At 45.5% G+C, this 14,852-nt stretch overlaps 1 protein-coding gene across 1 annotated transcript; it reads right to left on the bottom strand.

Annotated features, from left to right (window-relative positions):
* Window positions 1-247: 247 nt before the first annotated feature.
* Window positions 248-13,250, bottom strand: nup133 (nucleoporin 133). Its single transcript, XM_035637954.2, has 25 exons — window positions 12,970-13,250; window positions 12,164-12,279; window positions 11,961-12,064; window positions 10,852-11,085; window positions 10,599-10,769; window positions 9,923-10,078; window positions 9,769-9,839; window positions 9,454-9,601; window positions 9,195-9,345; window positions 8,337-8,491; window positions 8,005-8,096; window positions 7,304-7,467; window positions 6,710-6,804; window positions 5,916-6,140; window positions 5,707-5,829; window positions 5,064-5,163; window positions 4,683-4,949; window positions 3,921-4,054; window positions 3,409-3,567; window positions 3,171-3,306; window positions 2,690-2,808; window positions 1,695-1,775; window positions 1,522-1,586; window positions 573-661; window positions 248-489 (listed from the first exon to the last, which is right to left on the bottom strand). The coding sequence occupies exons 1-25, from the start codon at window positions 13,239-13,241 to the stop codon at window positions 353-355; spliced, it is 3,564 nt and encodes a 1,187-aa protein (XP_035493847.2). The 5' UTR covers window positions 13,242-13,250; the 3' UTR covers window positions 248-352.
* Window positions 13,251-14,852: the final 1,602 nt, after the last annotated feature.

The raw sequence follows: 14,852 nt of genomic DNA, 5'->3' as shown, positions 1-14,852 counted from the left end.
GCAGAGCAAACTGTAAACTGAGCCGACTTCAAGAGAGAAAGAAAGAAATAAAGATTTATCCATCTATATTTCCAAAATGTTCTCTTCTGTTAATAAATTATTGTTTCATATCCACAACTAATTTCATTAAAAGTTCTTTACCGAAACACAAATGTCACTCGACGTCAGTAAACAGCGAGTGTCAATGTAAAAAAAACAGTGTAAAATGGAACTGAACTTGTTTCTGCACAAACAGTCAAACTACAGATACAATCAACATATTTATTTATTTAGAAAAAGGGACAAAATGATTAAACCAGATCCTGAAGCTCATGCGAGCGTGAGGCGGAGGATGCTGAGGTTCTCTGCGTCGTCACATCTGCACTTGCAGGTAATGTTCGTAATTGGCTCGAAGCACAAACTCAAAGTAGGGTTTTGTCTTGAAGCTGCTCAGGTCGTCGGAGTCCAGCAGCTCTCTGACGTCGGGCAGGTACGTCTGCAGGGGAACGCCTGAGGAAACACAAGAGTTAACATCCGTCACCTGGAATCAAGTCGAGGGGTTTGGTGATGACATCAACCGAGACGTTTCCCACCTTCCTGTGTGAGCTTCAGGAGGATCTTGACGAAGACGCTGTCCTTGGCGGCTTCCAGAGGGTCGTCGTTGCCGTCGGCAGCGGACCAGCTGAGAGTGGAACAACACGGGGAAACTATCAGGTCACAAGCTTCACAACAACCTGGGACTTTTATTAAATCACGGGCTGCAACTAACGAGTATCTTCATCATCGATTAATCGATTAGTTGTTTGGTTCATAAAATGTCATAAAATGGTGAAAAGATGTTTTGTTTTGTCCTCACACCAAAGATATTTGGTTTACTGTCGTAGAGGAGCAAAGAAACCAGAACATATTCACATTTAAAGCTCACATGTCATATTTACAAGAACTTATTCACAGAAGTTTAATGTATTGTCCATAACTATGTGTTCATATATGTATAAGAGTTAGATCTAGTTCCATGAGGTGGACCCGACCTCCGTGTGAGTCTCCATGTTTCTACGTCATGTTGGATACGGTTGTTGAACTTAACGGTCCAGAATACGTCACGTTCACGTTTTATTTTTTTAGATGCTGAGGGAAACCGGAAATGGGATCAAGCGGTGCGCCGCCATAAAGTGTCCCCTGTCGGTTGCCGTTTGCAACTTTACCACCAGATGGCGCCGGAAAATTACACACTGACGCTTTAAGAAGCTTTTTTTCATAAAAACTACTTCAACCCCGAACTGATTATAAAAATAGTAGGCAATTACTAAATATTTTCTGGTTTCTTGGCTCCTCTATGACAGTAGAGCTCCTCTATGACCTCTATGTTTCAAAAGTGGCGTCTGTCGTGGAAAATGTCTGTCCTGACCCTCAGAATGTTTAGTCTCATCGTAAGGTCGTAAGGTCGTAAGGTCGTGAGGTCGTGAGGTCGCTCCTTTGTCCTAAATGTACCAAGACAGGAACAGGAACAAATAAGCAAAAACCGCGTCAGGTGGATCTTACTCGTCCCGTCTGAGCGCCTTGCCGAAGATTTCACACTTCAGCGAGTCGATGTCCACGTCGTCCTCCTGCAACGCAAACACACACAGAGAGAGAGCAGAGGCACAAGTTGACTTTCCGAGCGCCGCTGAGTGCGACAGTGTCGAGTGTCTGTTACGGTGAAACAAGACGGTGACCTGGTCGATGTACTCCAGCAGATCCAGAGCCTTCTTGTAGTCGTACTCGTTGGCTCCTCTGTTGTCGTCGCAGATGTACAACTGGGGAGAAGAGCAGGAGGAAAAACGCAGAGATGAGATTTTTCCCCCTTTCTTTCATATTGTAGGATTGTTTTTAGTTGTAGCAGGAATTCAGTTTCAAGGAATCTTCTTCTTCTTGTAGTTGAGGGATGAGAAATAAATCATGACCGGAAACAGTTTAGTCATTAAGGTGTAACTTCAGAACTGCAACATGAAACCTTCTGTTTTGGCATGAATTTTACGTGAGAGTATTCGGGCCAGGCAAAAGAAATAAAATGAGGGGAGGAAGATTTTTTTAATCTTGCATTTCAAGAATAAAGTTGAAAATTGTGACACAGAAGCACTTTTCAGCAGCAGCAAACAACCGGATCCTGATTTTTTCAGTGTTACGCTAGCTGCTAACCACGTTGTACAGTTGCGATATTATTATTGACAGGCTGAATCTGGAAGAAACGACGCGGAGACAGCGGTTGTGTGCACATGAACATCAACGTGTGTCGTGACACGAAAACGTTCAACTGAAAATCAAACGTCAACGAATTTTGAGACGCGTGCAGGTTGAAACCAGCGTAGCTTTACTAACGTGACGTTAACGTGGATGTGTGACAGCCGAACTGGAACCACAACACGGATGTTTAGGGACATTTTGAGGTTAATCTCGACATTTCGACTGAATTAATTGAAAAACATCTTCCTCTAATTTGTTTTTCTTTGTCTGCATGGCCGTTATACTCTTCCCTTATGAATGAACTGCAAAATGTAATTTTCAGACAAACTACATGTTAAAAAACGTGATACGCAGGTGCTTTCGTGTGGACGGGGTTGGTTTTAATTTAGCTGTACGGAGCCGAGATTCGTGCCAACGCCGTGGGATCGACCGACGTGGGTCGAGGTGTTGTGTGTGTGTGTGTGTGTGTGTGTGTGTGTGTGTTCACCTGGATGAGGTTGTGGGCGCTGAGCAGAGGCATGGTGTCGGGGTTCTGCTGCTTCTCCTCCAGCAGCTGTCGAGGCAGCGTCTCCTGATGCAGCAGGAATCGCTCCTGCTCCACGATGTCTGATGGGACAAATCGCCAAGCGGAGGTCAGAGGAAGAGTTTGTTCGCTTTGGCAGCGTGAAAAAACATCTCTGCGACTGTGACGCTCATAAATGAATATCAAACCAGTACCACGGTGAAATAGATCAGATCCGTTGGGTCGTGAAACGAGAAATGCCACAAGGGACTTGATGTTTTTCGTAACAGTGGAGTTTAAATTTGATGCAACACGCAACGCTGGAAATTAAACTGGACTTCATTTACTGTCGGTCCTTTCGGCTGCTCTGATTTAAACAGACGTTGGTGCTTCCTATCTGGGTTTTATTCAACCTCAAGTCGAAAGAAAGACTAAAGAGTAACAGTTCTTGGGGAATTCTTTGTACCGTCGACTTGTTTGTTGAGCTCGTCCTCCGGCAGGTCGGAGGCCAGCGCCGTCAGCTTGCTGAGAGCCAGCAGCGTCTTCTTCTTCACAAAGTAGCGTGTCTCGGCGTTGGCCTGGCTGTAGAGCGTCCGATGGGCCTGCGGGGACACGACACGAGACTCCAACGTCAGCTCGCCGAAAACCACCCAACGTGTGTGTGTGTGTGTGTGTGTGTGTGTGTGTGTGTGTGTGTGTCGTACGCTGTGGTAGTCGTGCACGTGGATGTGGTGCAGCCAGCTCAGGTGCTGGTGGGCCTGCAGGAAGCTGGCCAGCTGCTGGTGCTGGGCGGCGGGCTGGGACAGCAGCTTCCCCCTCTTCCCCTTCTCCATGTACCACCGGAACAGGAAGTCTGCAAAGTTCTGCGAAAAGCGATCCGGGAGGTCAGCGAGCGGCTCACGTCACACAGGTGCCTCGTGAGCACTTCTGTTCTATATCGTTATTGAGGAAAATTGTTTCGCGATAATAATCGTGTTATCGCCCAGCGCTGAAATTATTGAAATTCCAGTTTGTGTTGCTCTACTGCCCCCCAGTGTCGATCAGTGGAACTTTTTTTTGCGGCTGTCCCAATAAGGGACCAAAGCAGCGATCAAGTTTTTAAAAAACAGGAATAGTTCTAAGGCGACATTCAGTGAAGTCAAAACTTTTCACGTGAAGCGTTTTAAAACGTCTCCACTTTATAAAAAGGAAACGTCTGGTGTTTGCGACTCGGTACCTGGTCGGCGAACTTGGCCATGTAGTGCTGCAGGCGGCTCTGGTTGTCGGTCTGCTCGCACATCTGCACCAGGATGTCAAAGTCGCAGTATTTCTCTGCCAGCGCTGCCACCCACTGGTACTGACCCAGCTCCACTGCAACACACGGCAGACAGACACGGTTCAAACATCTCCTGCTGCAAGAAGACACTCAATATGGATTTTTAATAACGAGAAAAATCTAATTATTAGTGGATTTAGAGTTCATCCTTGTCAGTGTTTGCTTGTCTCTTATATAATGGTGCTAATACACAAAACTGCACAAAATGTTTCACCGTTTTTAAAACATTTTTTGCTCTGAAAAGTCAATTTCACCACTTTTTGATTTTACTATACCAATATATTGTATGTATATATATTTAAAAGTACCATTGATTCCTGAGATGTCGTGATTAAACATCTTATGTCACAGAAATGTCATCGAGTCTTAATATTCTATATTTCAGCCACAAACTTAAATATAAAGACTATAAATTAATGTAAAACACAAATGCAAGGAAATATATAGAACCTGAATTAAGAAAGAACAATTTTTCTGCATTATATATCCTGTAAATTAAACTTTTTGATAAACACGATATGGATTTTCACCAGTCGGGTTCTAATAAGCTGTCTGTGTCTTTAATATTTGTCGTTAGACGTTGACTTCTTTTACTGTGGACTTCAACTGTCTGTTTGTGACGTTGTCCGACTCCTTAACCGCCGTTTGATTCCTCCCACTCACACAGCGGCTGCAGCAGCTCGGAGCGCCGGTGGCCGTACTCCATCTCCAGGCTGTTGTAGCGCTCCTGCTGGGTCCCTGGGGGCCTCTGCTGCTGCTGCAGGGAGGTCAGCTGGGCCACACAGCCGCCCAAGTAGATGTCCAACAGCGCCACCAGCTGCTCACACAGGGCGCCGCGGAGCGCCGAGTCGGCCTGCGGGTACACCGAGCGCAGGATGATCTCGTGCTGGCGGGAGATGACGGTGCGAACGCCGCCCACGCCGCCTGACGCTGGGGGAGGAAAGATCGGGAGGGAGACTTGAACCTCCACTAACACACATCTTCTTTCAATGTTTACGTGGACTGAAATATCAGTGGCATGTCAAAAGAACGTGGATTCGTTACCTGTCCACGGGATGTACTCGGGCTCCGCAGCAGCGTTCTCAGGGGCTCTGTACACGGAGGCCTTGGTCTCTCTGTACTGACCAGCAGCCTGAAGCATGTCCTGCACACACACACACACAAGTTCACATGACACGTGTGTTGTGTTTTTTAAAATGTGAATCTCACAAGTTGTGTTTACATCAACCTATTTTTATGCACATTTGTAGTATCGCATTAAAAAAAGTTGACGGAAAGGTCAAACAATTTTTTGGTGTTAAATTTTTGTAATTTTCTGGCGGCATCAGGTGGTAAAGTTGCAAGCCACAATCCAACTGAGCACCCGACAGGGGACACTTTATGGCGGCGCACCACTGATTCCAGTTCCTGTTATCCGGGAGCATCTGAAAATTCAATGTGACCTGACGTATTCTGGACCGTCATGTAGAAGCATGGAGACTCACACAGAGGTCGGGTCCCCCTCATGGAACTATATTTAACTCATATATAGACAGAGTTATGGACAATATATTCAACTTCTGTGAATAAGTTCTTCTGAATATTACACACTCTAGCTTTAACATTTAGATGCAAACGCAGCGAGTGACGTCGTCTTTCCTCTCCGGCGGCACACACACACACAGCTCTGCCTACAAGCCGGATTTACCTTGATGATGCTGTTGACGGTGAGCACCACCTCGGCCCACTGCACCGAGTCCACCGGGCTCTCCTTCAGACTCCGCTCCTCCTCCTCCAGCAGACAGTCAAACACCAAGGAGATCTGCGACACCTGTGGGCCGAGCACAAAGACAAACAGTCGGTCGGTCCAGCAACCAACGGACTAAAAGTATCCTGACAGAAGAAAAGGGCTCAAACCTCTCGGAAGAAGACGTCTGCGGCGGTGAGGCTCGGCGGCACGGCGGCGTTGTTCCTCTGCAGCGCGGTGCCAATGGCCCGGTTGACCAGCTCGGCGTGTTTGGTGTGGTGGTTCTTCAGCACCATGGCCGCCTGCAGCTTCTCGGCGTGCTCGCACAGCAGCAGGCGCGTCGACATGGGAGCCGAGCGCACCGTCACCTGGCCGAGCCGCTCCAGCAGACCCACCTGACGGAGGAGGACAGTGATCGACGCGACACAAACTGAGCAGGATTTTTTTTTTAACATTGTGAGAAAGAAGTACGTTTGTTGACACTTTCACCAATTTCACAGGGAATAATTTGTGGATCTAGATGAAAAAAACCTGACACATTTAGATAAGATGAGATAAGATAAGATATACCTTTATTCGTCCCTCAATGGGGAAATTCGGGCATTACAGCAGCAAAGTGGACAGAAGAATATATAAGAAATTTACAAAAAAGGGTCAGTATGTACAAAATGTATCAAAAAAATTAAATAAAAAAACACGGTCCTTCACACACTTAGGGTGAAGGAGCCGGTCGGTGAAGGAGCTGTTCAGTGCAGAGACAGTGTCCTGCATGGGGTGGGAGTCGTTGTCCATCACTGATAATAGCTTTGCTGATAGATTGAGTGACTGATTCCATTAGTGTGCGAGATTTGGTGCAGATCCTAATTAAAATCGGGATCCAGTGGATTTAAATGTGATTTCTCAGGGTGATTTTTCATTATGGATTCCTCTGTGTGTGCGTGCGTGCGTGCGTCTCTGTCTTTACCTGGAGCAGGAAGTCCATGAAGCAGCCGTGGGCCTTCATCTTGTCCTCCAGCTGGTGCAGGATGATGAGGGACGTGAGAGGGAAGCCGACGCTCTCTGGACCGGAGCAACGAGACCAAACGGAACAAATCAGTTCCAACTGAGCTGCATTTTGTTTTGCTCATAAATTCTTGTATTTTTTGGGGGGGGGGGTGACATTTTATTTAGACCAATAGACTCGTCGGACGCCTCACACAAACAGATCTGCATCGATGGATATGATGCCCAGTATGTACCGATTATTTTATTTTTTTCCTAAAGATGCAATTTAGGAATTGTGAAAATACCTAAATAGATTTGATTTCAATCAAATTTAGCTAAAAGATTAATTATGTTTGTCATCTCCAGAGGCTGGTGAACAGAAAGAATAAAACCTGACAAACAGACCAACAATCCTCTGCCAATAACCCTCCAGTAATGTGTATATATACAATTATGAAACTGTGCTTTAGAGGAGATAAAAAAATATCACGATATATCAAAAAATATTGCGATACTACACTCTCAAAGATTGTAAAGAAAAGCTACACCAGGCAGCCTTTTGTCTCCTCCTCACCGTCTGGGACGGATTCGGCCCAGCGAGGGTCGGACGCCGGGTAATCGTCCACCAGGTCCAGGTCGATCTGAATGACCACGCCATCCAGCTCCGCCCCCTCCTCTCCATCGCCGTCGGCGGGGAAGAGCTCGTCTGTGACTGTCTGGGCCCCCACCAGGTCATTACTGACAAAGGAGACAAATTATTTTCCCACTGTTGTTATTCTCGATTATTACTAAATGAACATTCACCACAATATGAAAGAAATTGAAACTTCCAACCAAAATCCAAAGGAGTGCTGAGTTCCTTGATAACTCAGAACTCAGTGTAACGGAAACATAGATGGAAGACGGAGAACGTGGACGTCTTAAGCAGAAGTATTAATTTAAAGGAGATCAATATATTGAGGAGATTTCTGGTTAGTGAGTCTCTGTGGGCGTACTTACCTGTCTCAGAACAATGTCGTCTCTGTCTCTGTACATTTAGGACAGAGGGCAACCAACCCTACAACTAGACTCAGGACTGATCTCCCCACGGAATTACAGACCTCCGAGTCGGAAGAAACAACTAGAATTTAACGTGAACGCAACGTATTCTGGACCGTTTTGTGAAACAACTGTATCAAATACATAGTTATGGACAATATATTACATTTTTGTGAATAAGTTCTTCTGAATATTACACACTGTAGCTTAAAGAGTTGAATCAGTTTATGGACGCACCGACAGAACTGCAGGAAGGCCGCCTTCAGGAGTTTGGTTTTGTCCTCCTGCGCGACCGGATCTGCTCTGGTCGGAGTCTCCATGGCTGAAACCTTAGAAGAAGAAAAGGACACAAAACAATAATAATTGATGCATCATTTTGCATTTTAGATTCATCCACAGTCACGTTTCACGTTTCAAATGGGTGAAGAGATTGAGAAGCAAAAAGTCTTGAGAAAAGGCTAAAATCCTTTTTCGTGTCTGATGAAAAAATATTCACCAGCTGCAGATCTGGCTCTTTGACCTTCTTTAAATACCTTTTAAAACAAAAAAAATGATATCCAGCTGTTTACCTCCGGGGCCGCGGCCAGCGAGGAGCACAGCGAGTCCTCCATGGTCTCTGGCAGGATGGAGACGCTCTCCCGGGCCACCACCGCCAACAGGCCGCTGTTCTGGCAGAAAAACACCGGCAGGTTGGTGCAGCAGCCTCCACCACGGACACCGTCACCTGGACACACACTCGCACGTCAACACACACACACTGACGAGTCTTTCCATCACGACCAGCTTCAACCGAGGTTTAAACACAAACAAAACCAAACTTGTGAATCTGCTGCTCAACCGTTTTTTACATATTCAGGCTTTTTATAGGTTCAACAAGTTAAACCCTAGACTGTAAAACATATTTTTTTAATACCACAAAAAATATAACCAGTGACCAGCGGGACTTTTCCTGTTGGTTTACATTCATATTTTTCATAATATTTCTATTAGAGCCCGACCGATATGTATCGGTTGGCTGATAATATCGGCCGATATGAGCCTTTCTCATCATCGCTTATGTTAACAGATATTAAATCTTTTATTTATTTGCATTTATGTTTACATTTTACATGAAATTAAATATGGTTATTTTCTTAACTCAAGTTCTCTATATTTGGTTGTATTTGTTTTTTTTTGATATTTGTTTACGATAAAGATTATGGTTAAACTAAAATATCAAGACTCAATTACATTTCTTTGTCATAAAGGTTTGATAAAGATATCTTAGGAATCATTGACAGATTAATATTAATCTGTCAATGATTCCTAAAATGTATACGACATCGACCGAAGTATTGTACTCCCTGATATCAATATTGCCCCCACAGCACTGATAACTGTTTATACGAATAATTCCTTAAAAGTGGTGTTTTGCCAACGCTTCTTACCCGGGGAGCTGAAGTTGATTTTCTCGTCAGGGAGCGCTGCCCTACTGGTCCCCGTCGAGCAGGCGAACACCAGCTCCTCATTGTAGAGGTAGGCGGTGGAGCCAGGCGATGGAGGCAACAACAGACGAGTGGCCTGCAGGGCGTCCTCGCTCTGAGGAAATGACACGTTCAAGTTATATTGAAAAACGTGAACAGACCCTTCAGGGACAGGATCGGGATCGAAATGGAGATCCAGATGGACATCAGGATCAGGACTGACCTGGAAGGGAGGGTTGTATTTAGTGACCTCCACGGTGAAATGGTCGGAGATGGCGGCTCCGTTGTCCTGCAGGGTCACCAGGCAGAAGTAGGCCAGGCAGGGAGTGTCTGACGGGTGCCAGGCTGCGGCCAGAACCACCAAGCCGGTCCTTTAAACACACGCACGCACACGCACACACACGCACACACACACACACACACACACACACACACACACACACACACACACACACACACACATTAAGATTTCCAGCAGAAAACAAGCAACACAAACACACAGATGAACACACACACCCACTCGGATGAACACACTCACTGGCTGAGCTTCATGTCCAGATAGACCACGTTGGCTCCCTCCTTCATCTCCTCGTAGTTGCTCTCTGACCCCTGGTGGCAGAGAGAAAAATCTTTAATTTGGGTACAGCGATAAAAAGAAGCATCTATGATGATGCGTGTCGTCGCACTCTAACCCAGATGGCGTCGGCGATGCTCTCGGTCAGAGCTCTGCGGGCGTCCCAGCTGAGGACCTGGTGCTCCCAGCTGTCGTCCATCTCCCACTTGCTCAGACTGGAGCTGGTCAGCGTGTACAGGCAGCCGGCTCCGCCCGCCCACAGCAGACTGTGCAGCTGCAGAGACAACACGGTTCAAATCTGGCCTGACTCTCAGAATGTCTAGTCTCGTTGTGAGTTGGTGGCCTTTTGTCCTAAATGTACTGAGAGAGTGTTTCTGTGGAGACAGACTTTCTGTCAGTTTGATGAAGACATTAGTCTGAGAGAGATAAACACACCCGCAGGGACACCATGCACTGACCACTTGTTGATCCTCAAACTCCCAATCACCGTGTTCGATTGCACAGAAAAAGCTATGACACAAGAAAGGAAAGGATAGCGAAGGAATTGACAGGTAAGGAAAGGGCAGGAAAGGAAAGATAGTAAAGGATAGGAAAGTATATGAAAGGATAGGGAAGGAAAGGAAAGGATAGGGAAGGAAAGGAAAGGAAAGGATAGGATAGGGAAGGAAAGGATAGGAAAGTATATGAAAGGATAGGGAAGGAAAGGAAAGGAAAGGGCAGGAAAGGTTGGAAAGGATGTCTGAAGGAATGGACTGTGAAGTCTGCCGAGGGAGAAGATTATTGACACAACTCACTGTGTCGTTTGCCGGCGGCGAGAGGATTCCAAACAGGCTGGAGACGCGGCGTCCGATGCCAGACAACATGCCCTGACCCTGCAGCAGAGCGCGGCACTGCAGCTTCCCCAACGAATCTGCGTTCGCTCTCAACAGCCGACTCTTCACCGACGACAAGACGAAGCTTCCACCCTGAGAGAGGAGAGTGGAGGTAAAAAAAAAAAAAAACGAGCTACAGATTCAAACTGCCAATTTAACGAGAAGATTCTCTTACTCTGACGGCAACGACAAAGTTGCAGAAATCTCCCAGGTCCACGTCCGTCTCCGTGTAGTTGCCCTCCTGCGCCAGGCTGGGCCAGAAACGAGCCGTTCCCTCCGTGGCCACTGCCAGGACGGAGATGGACTGGACGGTGGCCGTCTCCAGGGGGGCGGCGGACGTCACGGCAACGAGATCGGCCACGTAGACGTACTCGCTGGCGGGCAGCTGCAGCTCTTTGCACACCGACATCTGCAGGAAAAGAACATTGTTCTTTTATTTTGGTATTTTGCCAATCACAACATATTTTATGACCATAACAATACTCAAGAGAGACTCAACACTTTCTACACGACGACAGATCACCGTGTTGTCACAGGGTGATCTGCCGACGCGTTTCAAAATTCCACGTTCAAGTTTCCTCCTTCTTCTCTGTAGATTTTTCAGACAATAATTGATGTCTGTCCGAGTACAAACAGCTAGATGATTATTAAGTAAATATTATTACATAAATGATTATTACAAGTTATTTTATTTAATATTATTATAGAAGTAAATATTATTATGTAAATAATTCATTTTGGACAGTGTGTTTGCTAATCATGTTGCACTTCATATTACAGAAATATACTTCCCATTACAACGTCACCTGTTACAGGACTGATTCTCATATTAAAAGATTGATATTTAAATATCATTTTGGGGTAAATGTGTATTTTATCATCAACAGTACAAAGTAACCAGCCGTCACCAGGATCATCTTAATAACGCCTGGTTGATAGGAACTACTCTTCCTTCTGCCTCATAGTCACATGTGAACTATGACTCTGTAGATACAGTAGTGACACGTACAGTGTGTTGCTATCACGACGTTTATCACTGATTCACTAGGCTAAGAGAGATTGAGACGGATCGTTAGTTTGGATTCACGTTAGTTTCGTCTTCAGTTTGGAAAGACAAATATTCACCTCAGACGTAAACGACTTTAAAACCTCAAACTTTAGATGGAATATTCAAAACACAATCGGCTGTTTTGTGCGACAGCTTGGAAACTGTTTTCCCCCCTTTGTGAATAGATCGCTGGTTTGTGGATCTTTTCTCGGATTGGAAGTGTGGCTGAACTGTACCTTGGCCACGGCCGTCTGACAGATCTTCCAGATGATTAGTCTGTCGCCACAAACCATCCAGGCCCAGCCGCTCTCGTTCACCTTCACCGAGATCTGGTCGTCAGCTAGAGGGGAGCGCCGGCAAAATACAGAAATCTTCAATGGCAACAGCGTGAAACAGTATCAACAACACACAGAAGTTCAGGATGGAAGAACGTCTTTACCGTCAGCCATCGTCAGCGCCTCCATCACCTTGACGGGCAGCGAGGAGCCGAAGTTCTGGACATGATAGTTGATTGAGTCTGCCGCCGCGTGGTTCTGCACTCGGGTGGGCGTCGACCTGGTGAGGAAGATTTTAAGGTCAGAATGTCCTTCCTCTCTACTCTTCCTTGACCTCAGTGGAAAACGTCATGAGGTCAAGGAAAGGTGTGAAGGACGACTGATATGACTCAGGAAAAGCCGGAGAATCAGACTCCACTTTCACTAAACGACGTCGTCACGCGACGGTGGATGTTGTTGATGCGTCTGTCCTGGTGAAACTACACATTTCTGAAGATGGACGACAAAAATCCCTCAGCGGCTCCATCAGCATATTTCAGTGTTTTACCACTGTGTGATATCACGTTATGATTCATATGTAACAGTAACTGACATGATGACGTCTCTTCTGGGTCATATTCATATTCTTCTACTTCGGATTGAATCGTTAAATATCGCTGCCGCAATGAATTGTGGGTCTATATCTCCTTGCTCTCACACAGGAGGCTCCAGTGTGTCCTCTGCTGAAGGCGATAGGGAAGGAATCATTGAAGCTCCTTTCCTAAGCACTGAGAGAATCTGAACAGCTCTTGTCATGGTGCTGAGGAAACACTTCCGGGTCACTTCAAGATTTAGGAAACTTCGACCTTACAAATCTGTGTCTTTACCATTAGTGGGGAAAAAAGGAAGTGGCTCTAAGATCTGGACCAGGTCTCATGTGGACCCGGTCTCATGTGGTCCGTCAGCGGTCTGCTCGGGGTTGTGGTCTCACCTCACTGACAGAGGCGTCCTCCGCGGGGAGAACAGCAGGCTGCCGCCGGCCGCGGCGGACACGCTCTTCCTCCCGCCAGTCCGGCCCTGCTGCCGGCGGCCGGAGCTCGGGGTGGCGGTGCGGGGGCTGAACATCCCGCCCGGAGGTACTGCACTCAACGAGTCGACGACCGTGTGGGAATCGAACCGACACGACGAGTTCTCCGCCGCCTCAGTCCTCTTCTTCTCCAAATAACGCGCGGTGCCGTCGCGTGAAAAAGACGTCATCATCATCTTCTTCTTCTACTTTTCCTTTTTTACGGTGGTTGGCAAAACCACTTGTAGGTGCGCACTACCGCCCCCTTGTGGAATGGAGTGTGGGTCAGAATGGTCTAGTCTACTGTATGAGAAAACAAAAACCCAGAAACAAACAAAAGAAATAAAAGAAAAACAAACAGCAAAAATAAAGATAACTTCTCTATATTCTTCTGATAATTCCGGTGTTTTCCAAGAAAAGAAATGCTGCTCTATATCCCACATGCCCTGAGTTCATCTGTATTATGTCTTTAATATTGAATTTGATGTGTTCTCTTCCCAGTTTATGTTGTAAAATCTGCCTTGCCTGCTGATATTTTGGACAATTAATAAGAAGTCATCTTCTTCTTCTTTTTTTTTGGCGGTTGGCTAAACAACAAATTGGTGCATTACCACCACCAGCTGGTATGGAGTGTGGCTCAGCATCACTTTTATTTACTATATACAATAAAACTAACCAAAAGTAAAACAAACCAAAAATTATAATAATAAACAAACAAACAAAACAAAAACTTATATATTCTCAGTCACATTTGTTTGTCTAAGATACAGAAAAATGACTTGATAACACTCATTTGTGGAGGTCATCATCTGACCAAGTCCCGCCCTTTCAAAAAACCAAAAAAATAAGTGACTGTATAACTGTTAATTTAACTGTAGGGGGGATTTCTAGTAAAGACAAGCCTGTAATAAAATCAAACAGCAGAAATAATTCAAACTATTTCTTTATTTGTAGATCTTCATATTACAAAACAAGGCAGACAGACTGACTTTAAGAACTCAGATCCCTGACCACACACCCCTCCAAGGTCTCAGTAAAAAAAAAGTAAAACAAGTAAATAAAAACAATTAAACAAAAATGATTCAAACTATTTCTAACATAAACTACATCTGTCATCTTTTTGAGAAAGTGTAATTCTCAGATTAAGTTAATTTTAATTTTATTTCTCATTCTGACTGCGACATCTTTGCAGATGTACCCAAAGCTAATATTATCGCTCGCCTCCGCTAACATATTATTGACGTAGTCTGAATGATCAATACTCGATCACCAATTCATTGCACAGGCACTAATGCTGCGTTCCATTATACCTCCGACCTCGGAACTAGGGTTAATGCTGCGTTCCAGTTTTCGTCGGAACTCGGAAGTCGGGTTTATCGTTCCAGTATGATCTCGGAATTCAGAATTAAGTCACCCGAGAAGGAAATTGCAAATGGGAGGCCCCTGCGAGTCGGAATTTCGCCAGACTTCCGGGGTCCAAGTTCCGAGGTAAACTGGAACGCAAATTGTTCCAGTATGATCTCGGAACTACGACCTCCGAGTCGTAAATTGCAACTGGAACGCCCTTCAGGAGGTTGGAACAAAAATCAGCACCCGACTTCCGGGGACGGAGTTAACGCAGGATGGATATATACTTTCATCCAGTCTCAGCCCCACAGTGTTTGTGTGCTAGTCAGACAAAGTTATATTTTAGGTTTCGTAGTTGGTTGGTCTATGCCGAACTCTCCTTTCTCTAGTCCGACTAACAAAGTTGCTGTTTTTCTTTTTTCCCAATCAAAAAGTGTATTTCTTATTCTACATCCACTGAC

Source organism: Scophthalmus maximus, chromosome 8 (genome assembly GCF_022379125.1).
Source record: "Scophthalmus maximus strain ysfricsl-2021 chromosome 8, ASM2237912v1, whole genome shotgun sequence".
Lineage (NCBI taxonomy): Eukaryota > Metazoa > Chordata > Actinopteri > Pleuronectiformes > Scophthalmidae > Scophthalmus > Scophthalmus maximus.
This window is presented reverse-complemented; position numbering and strand designations above follow the sequence as displayed.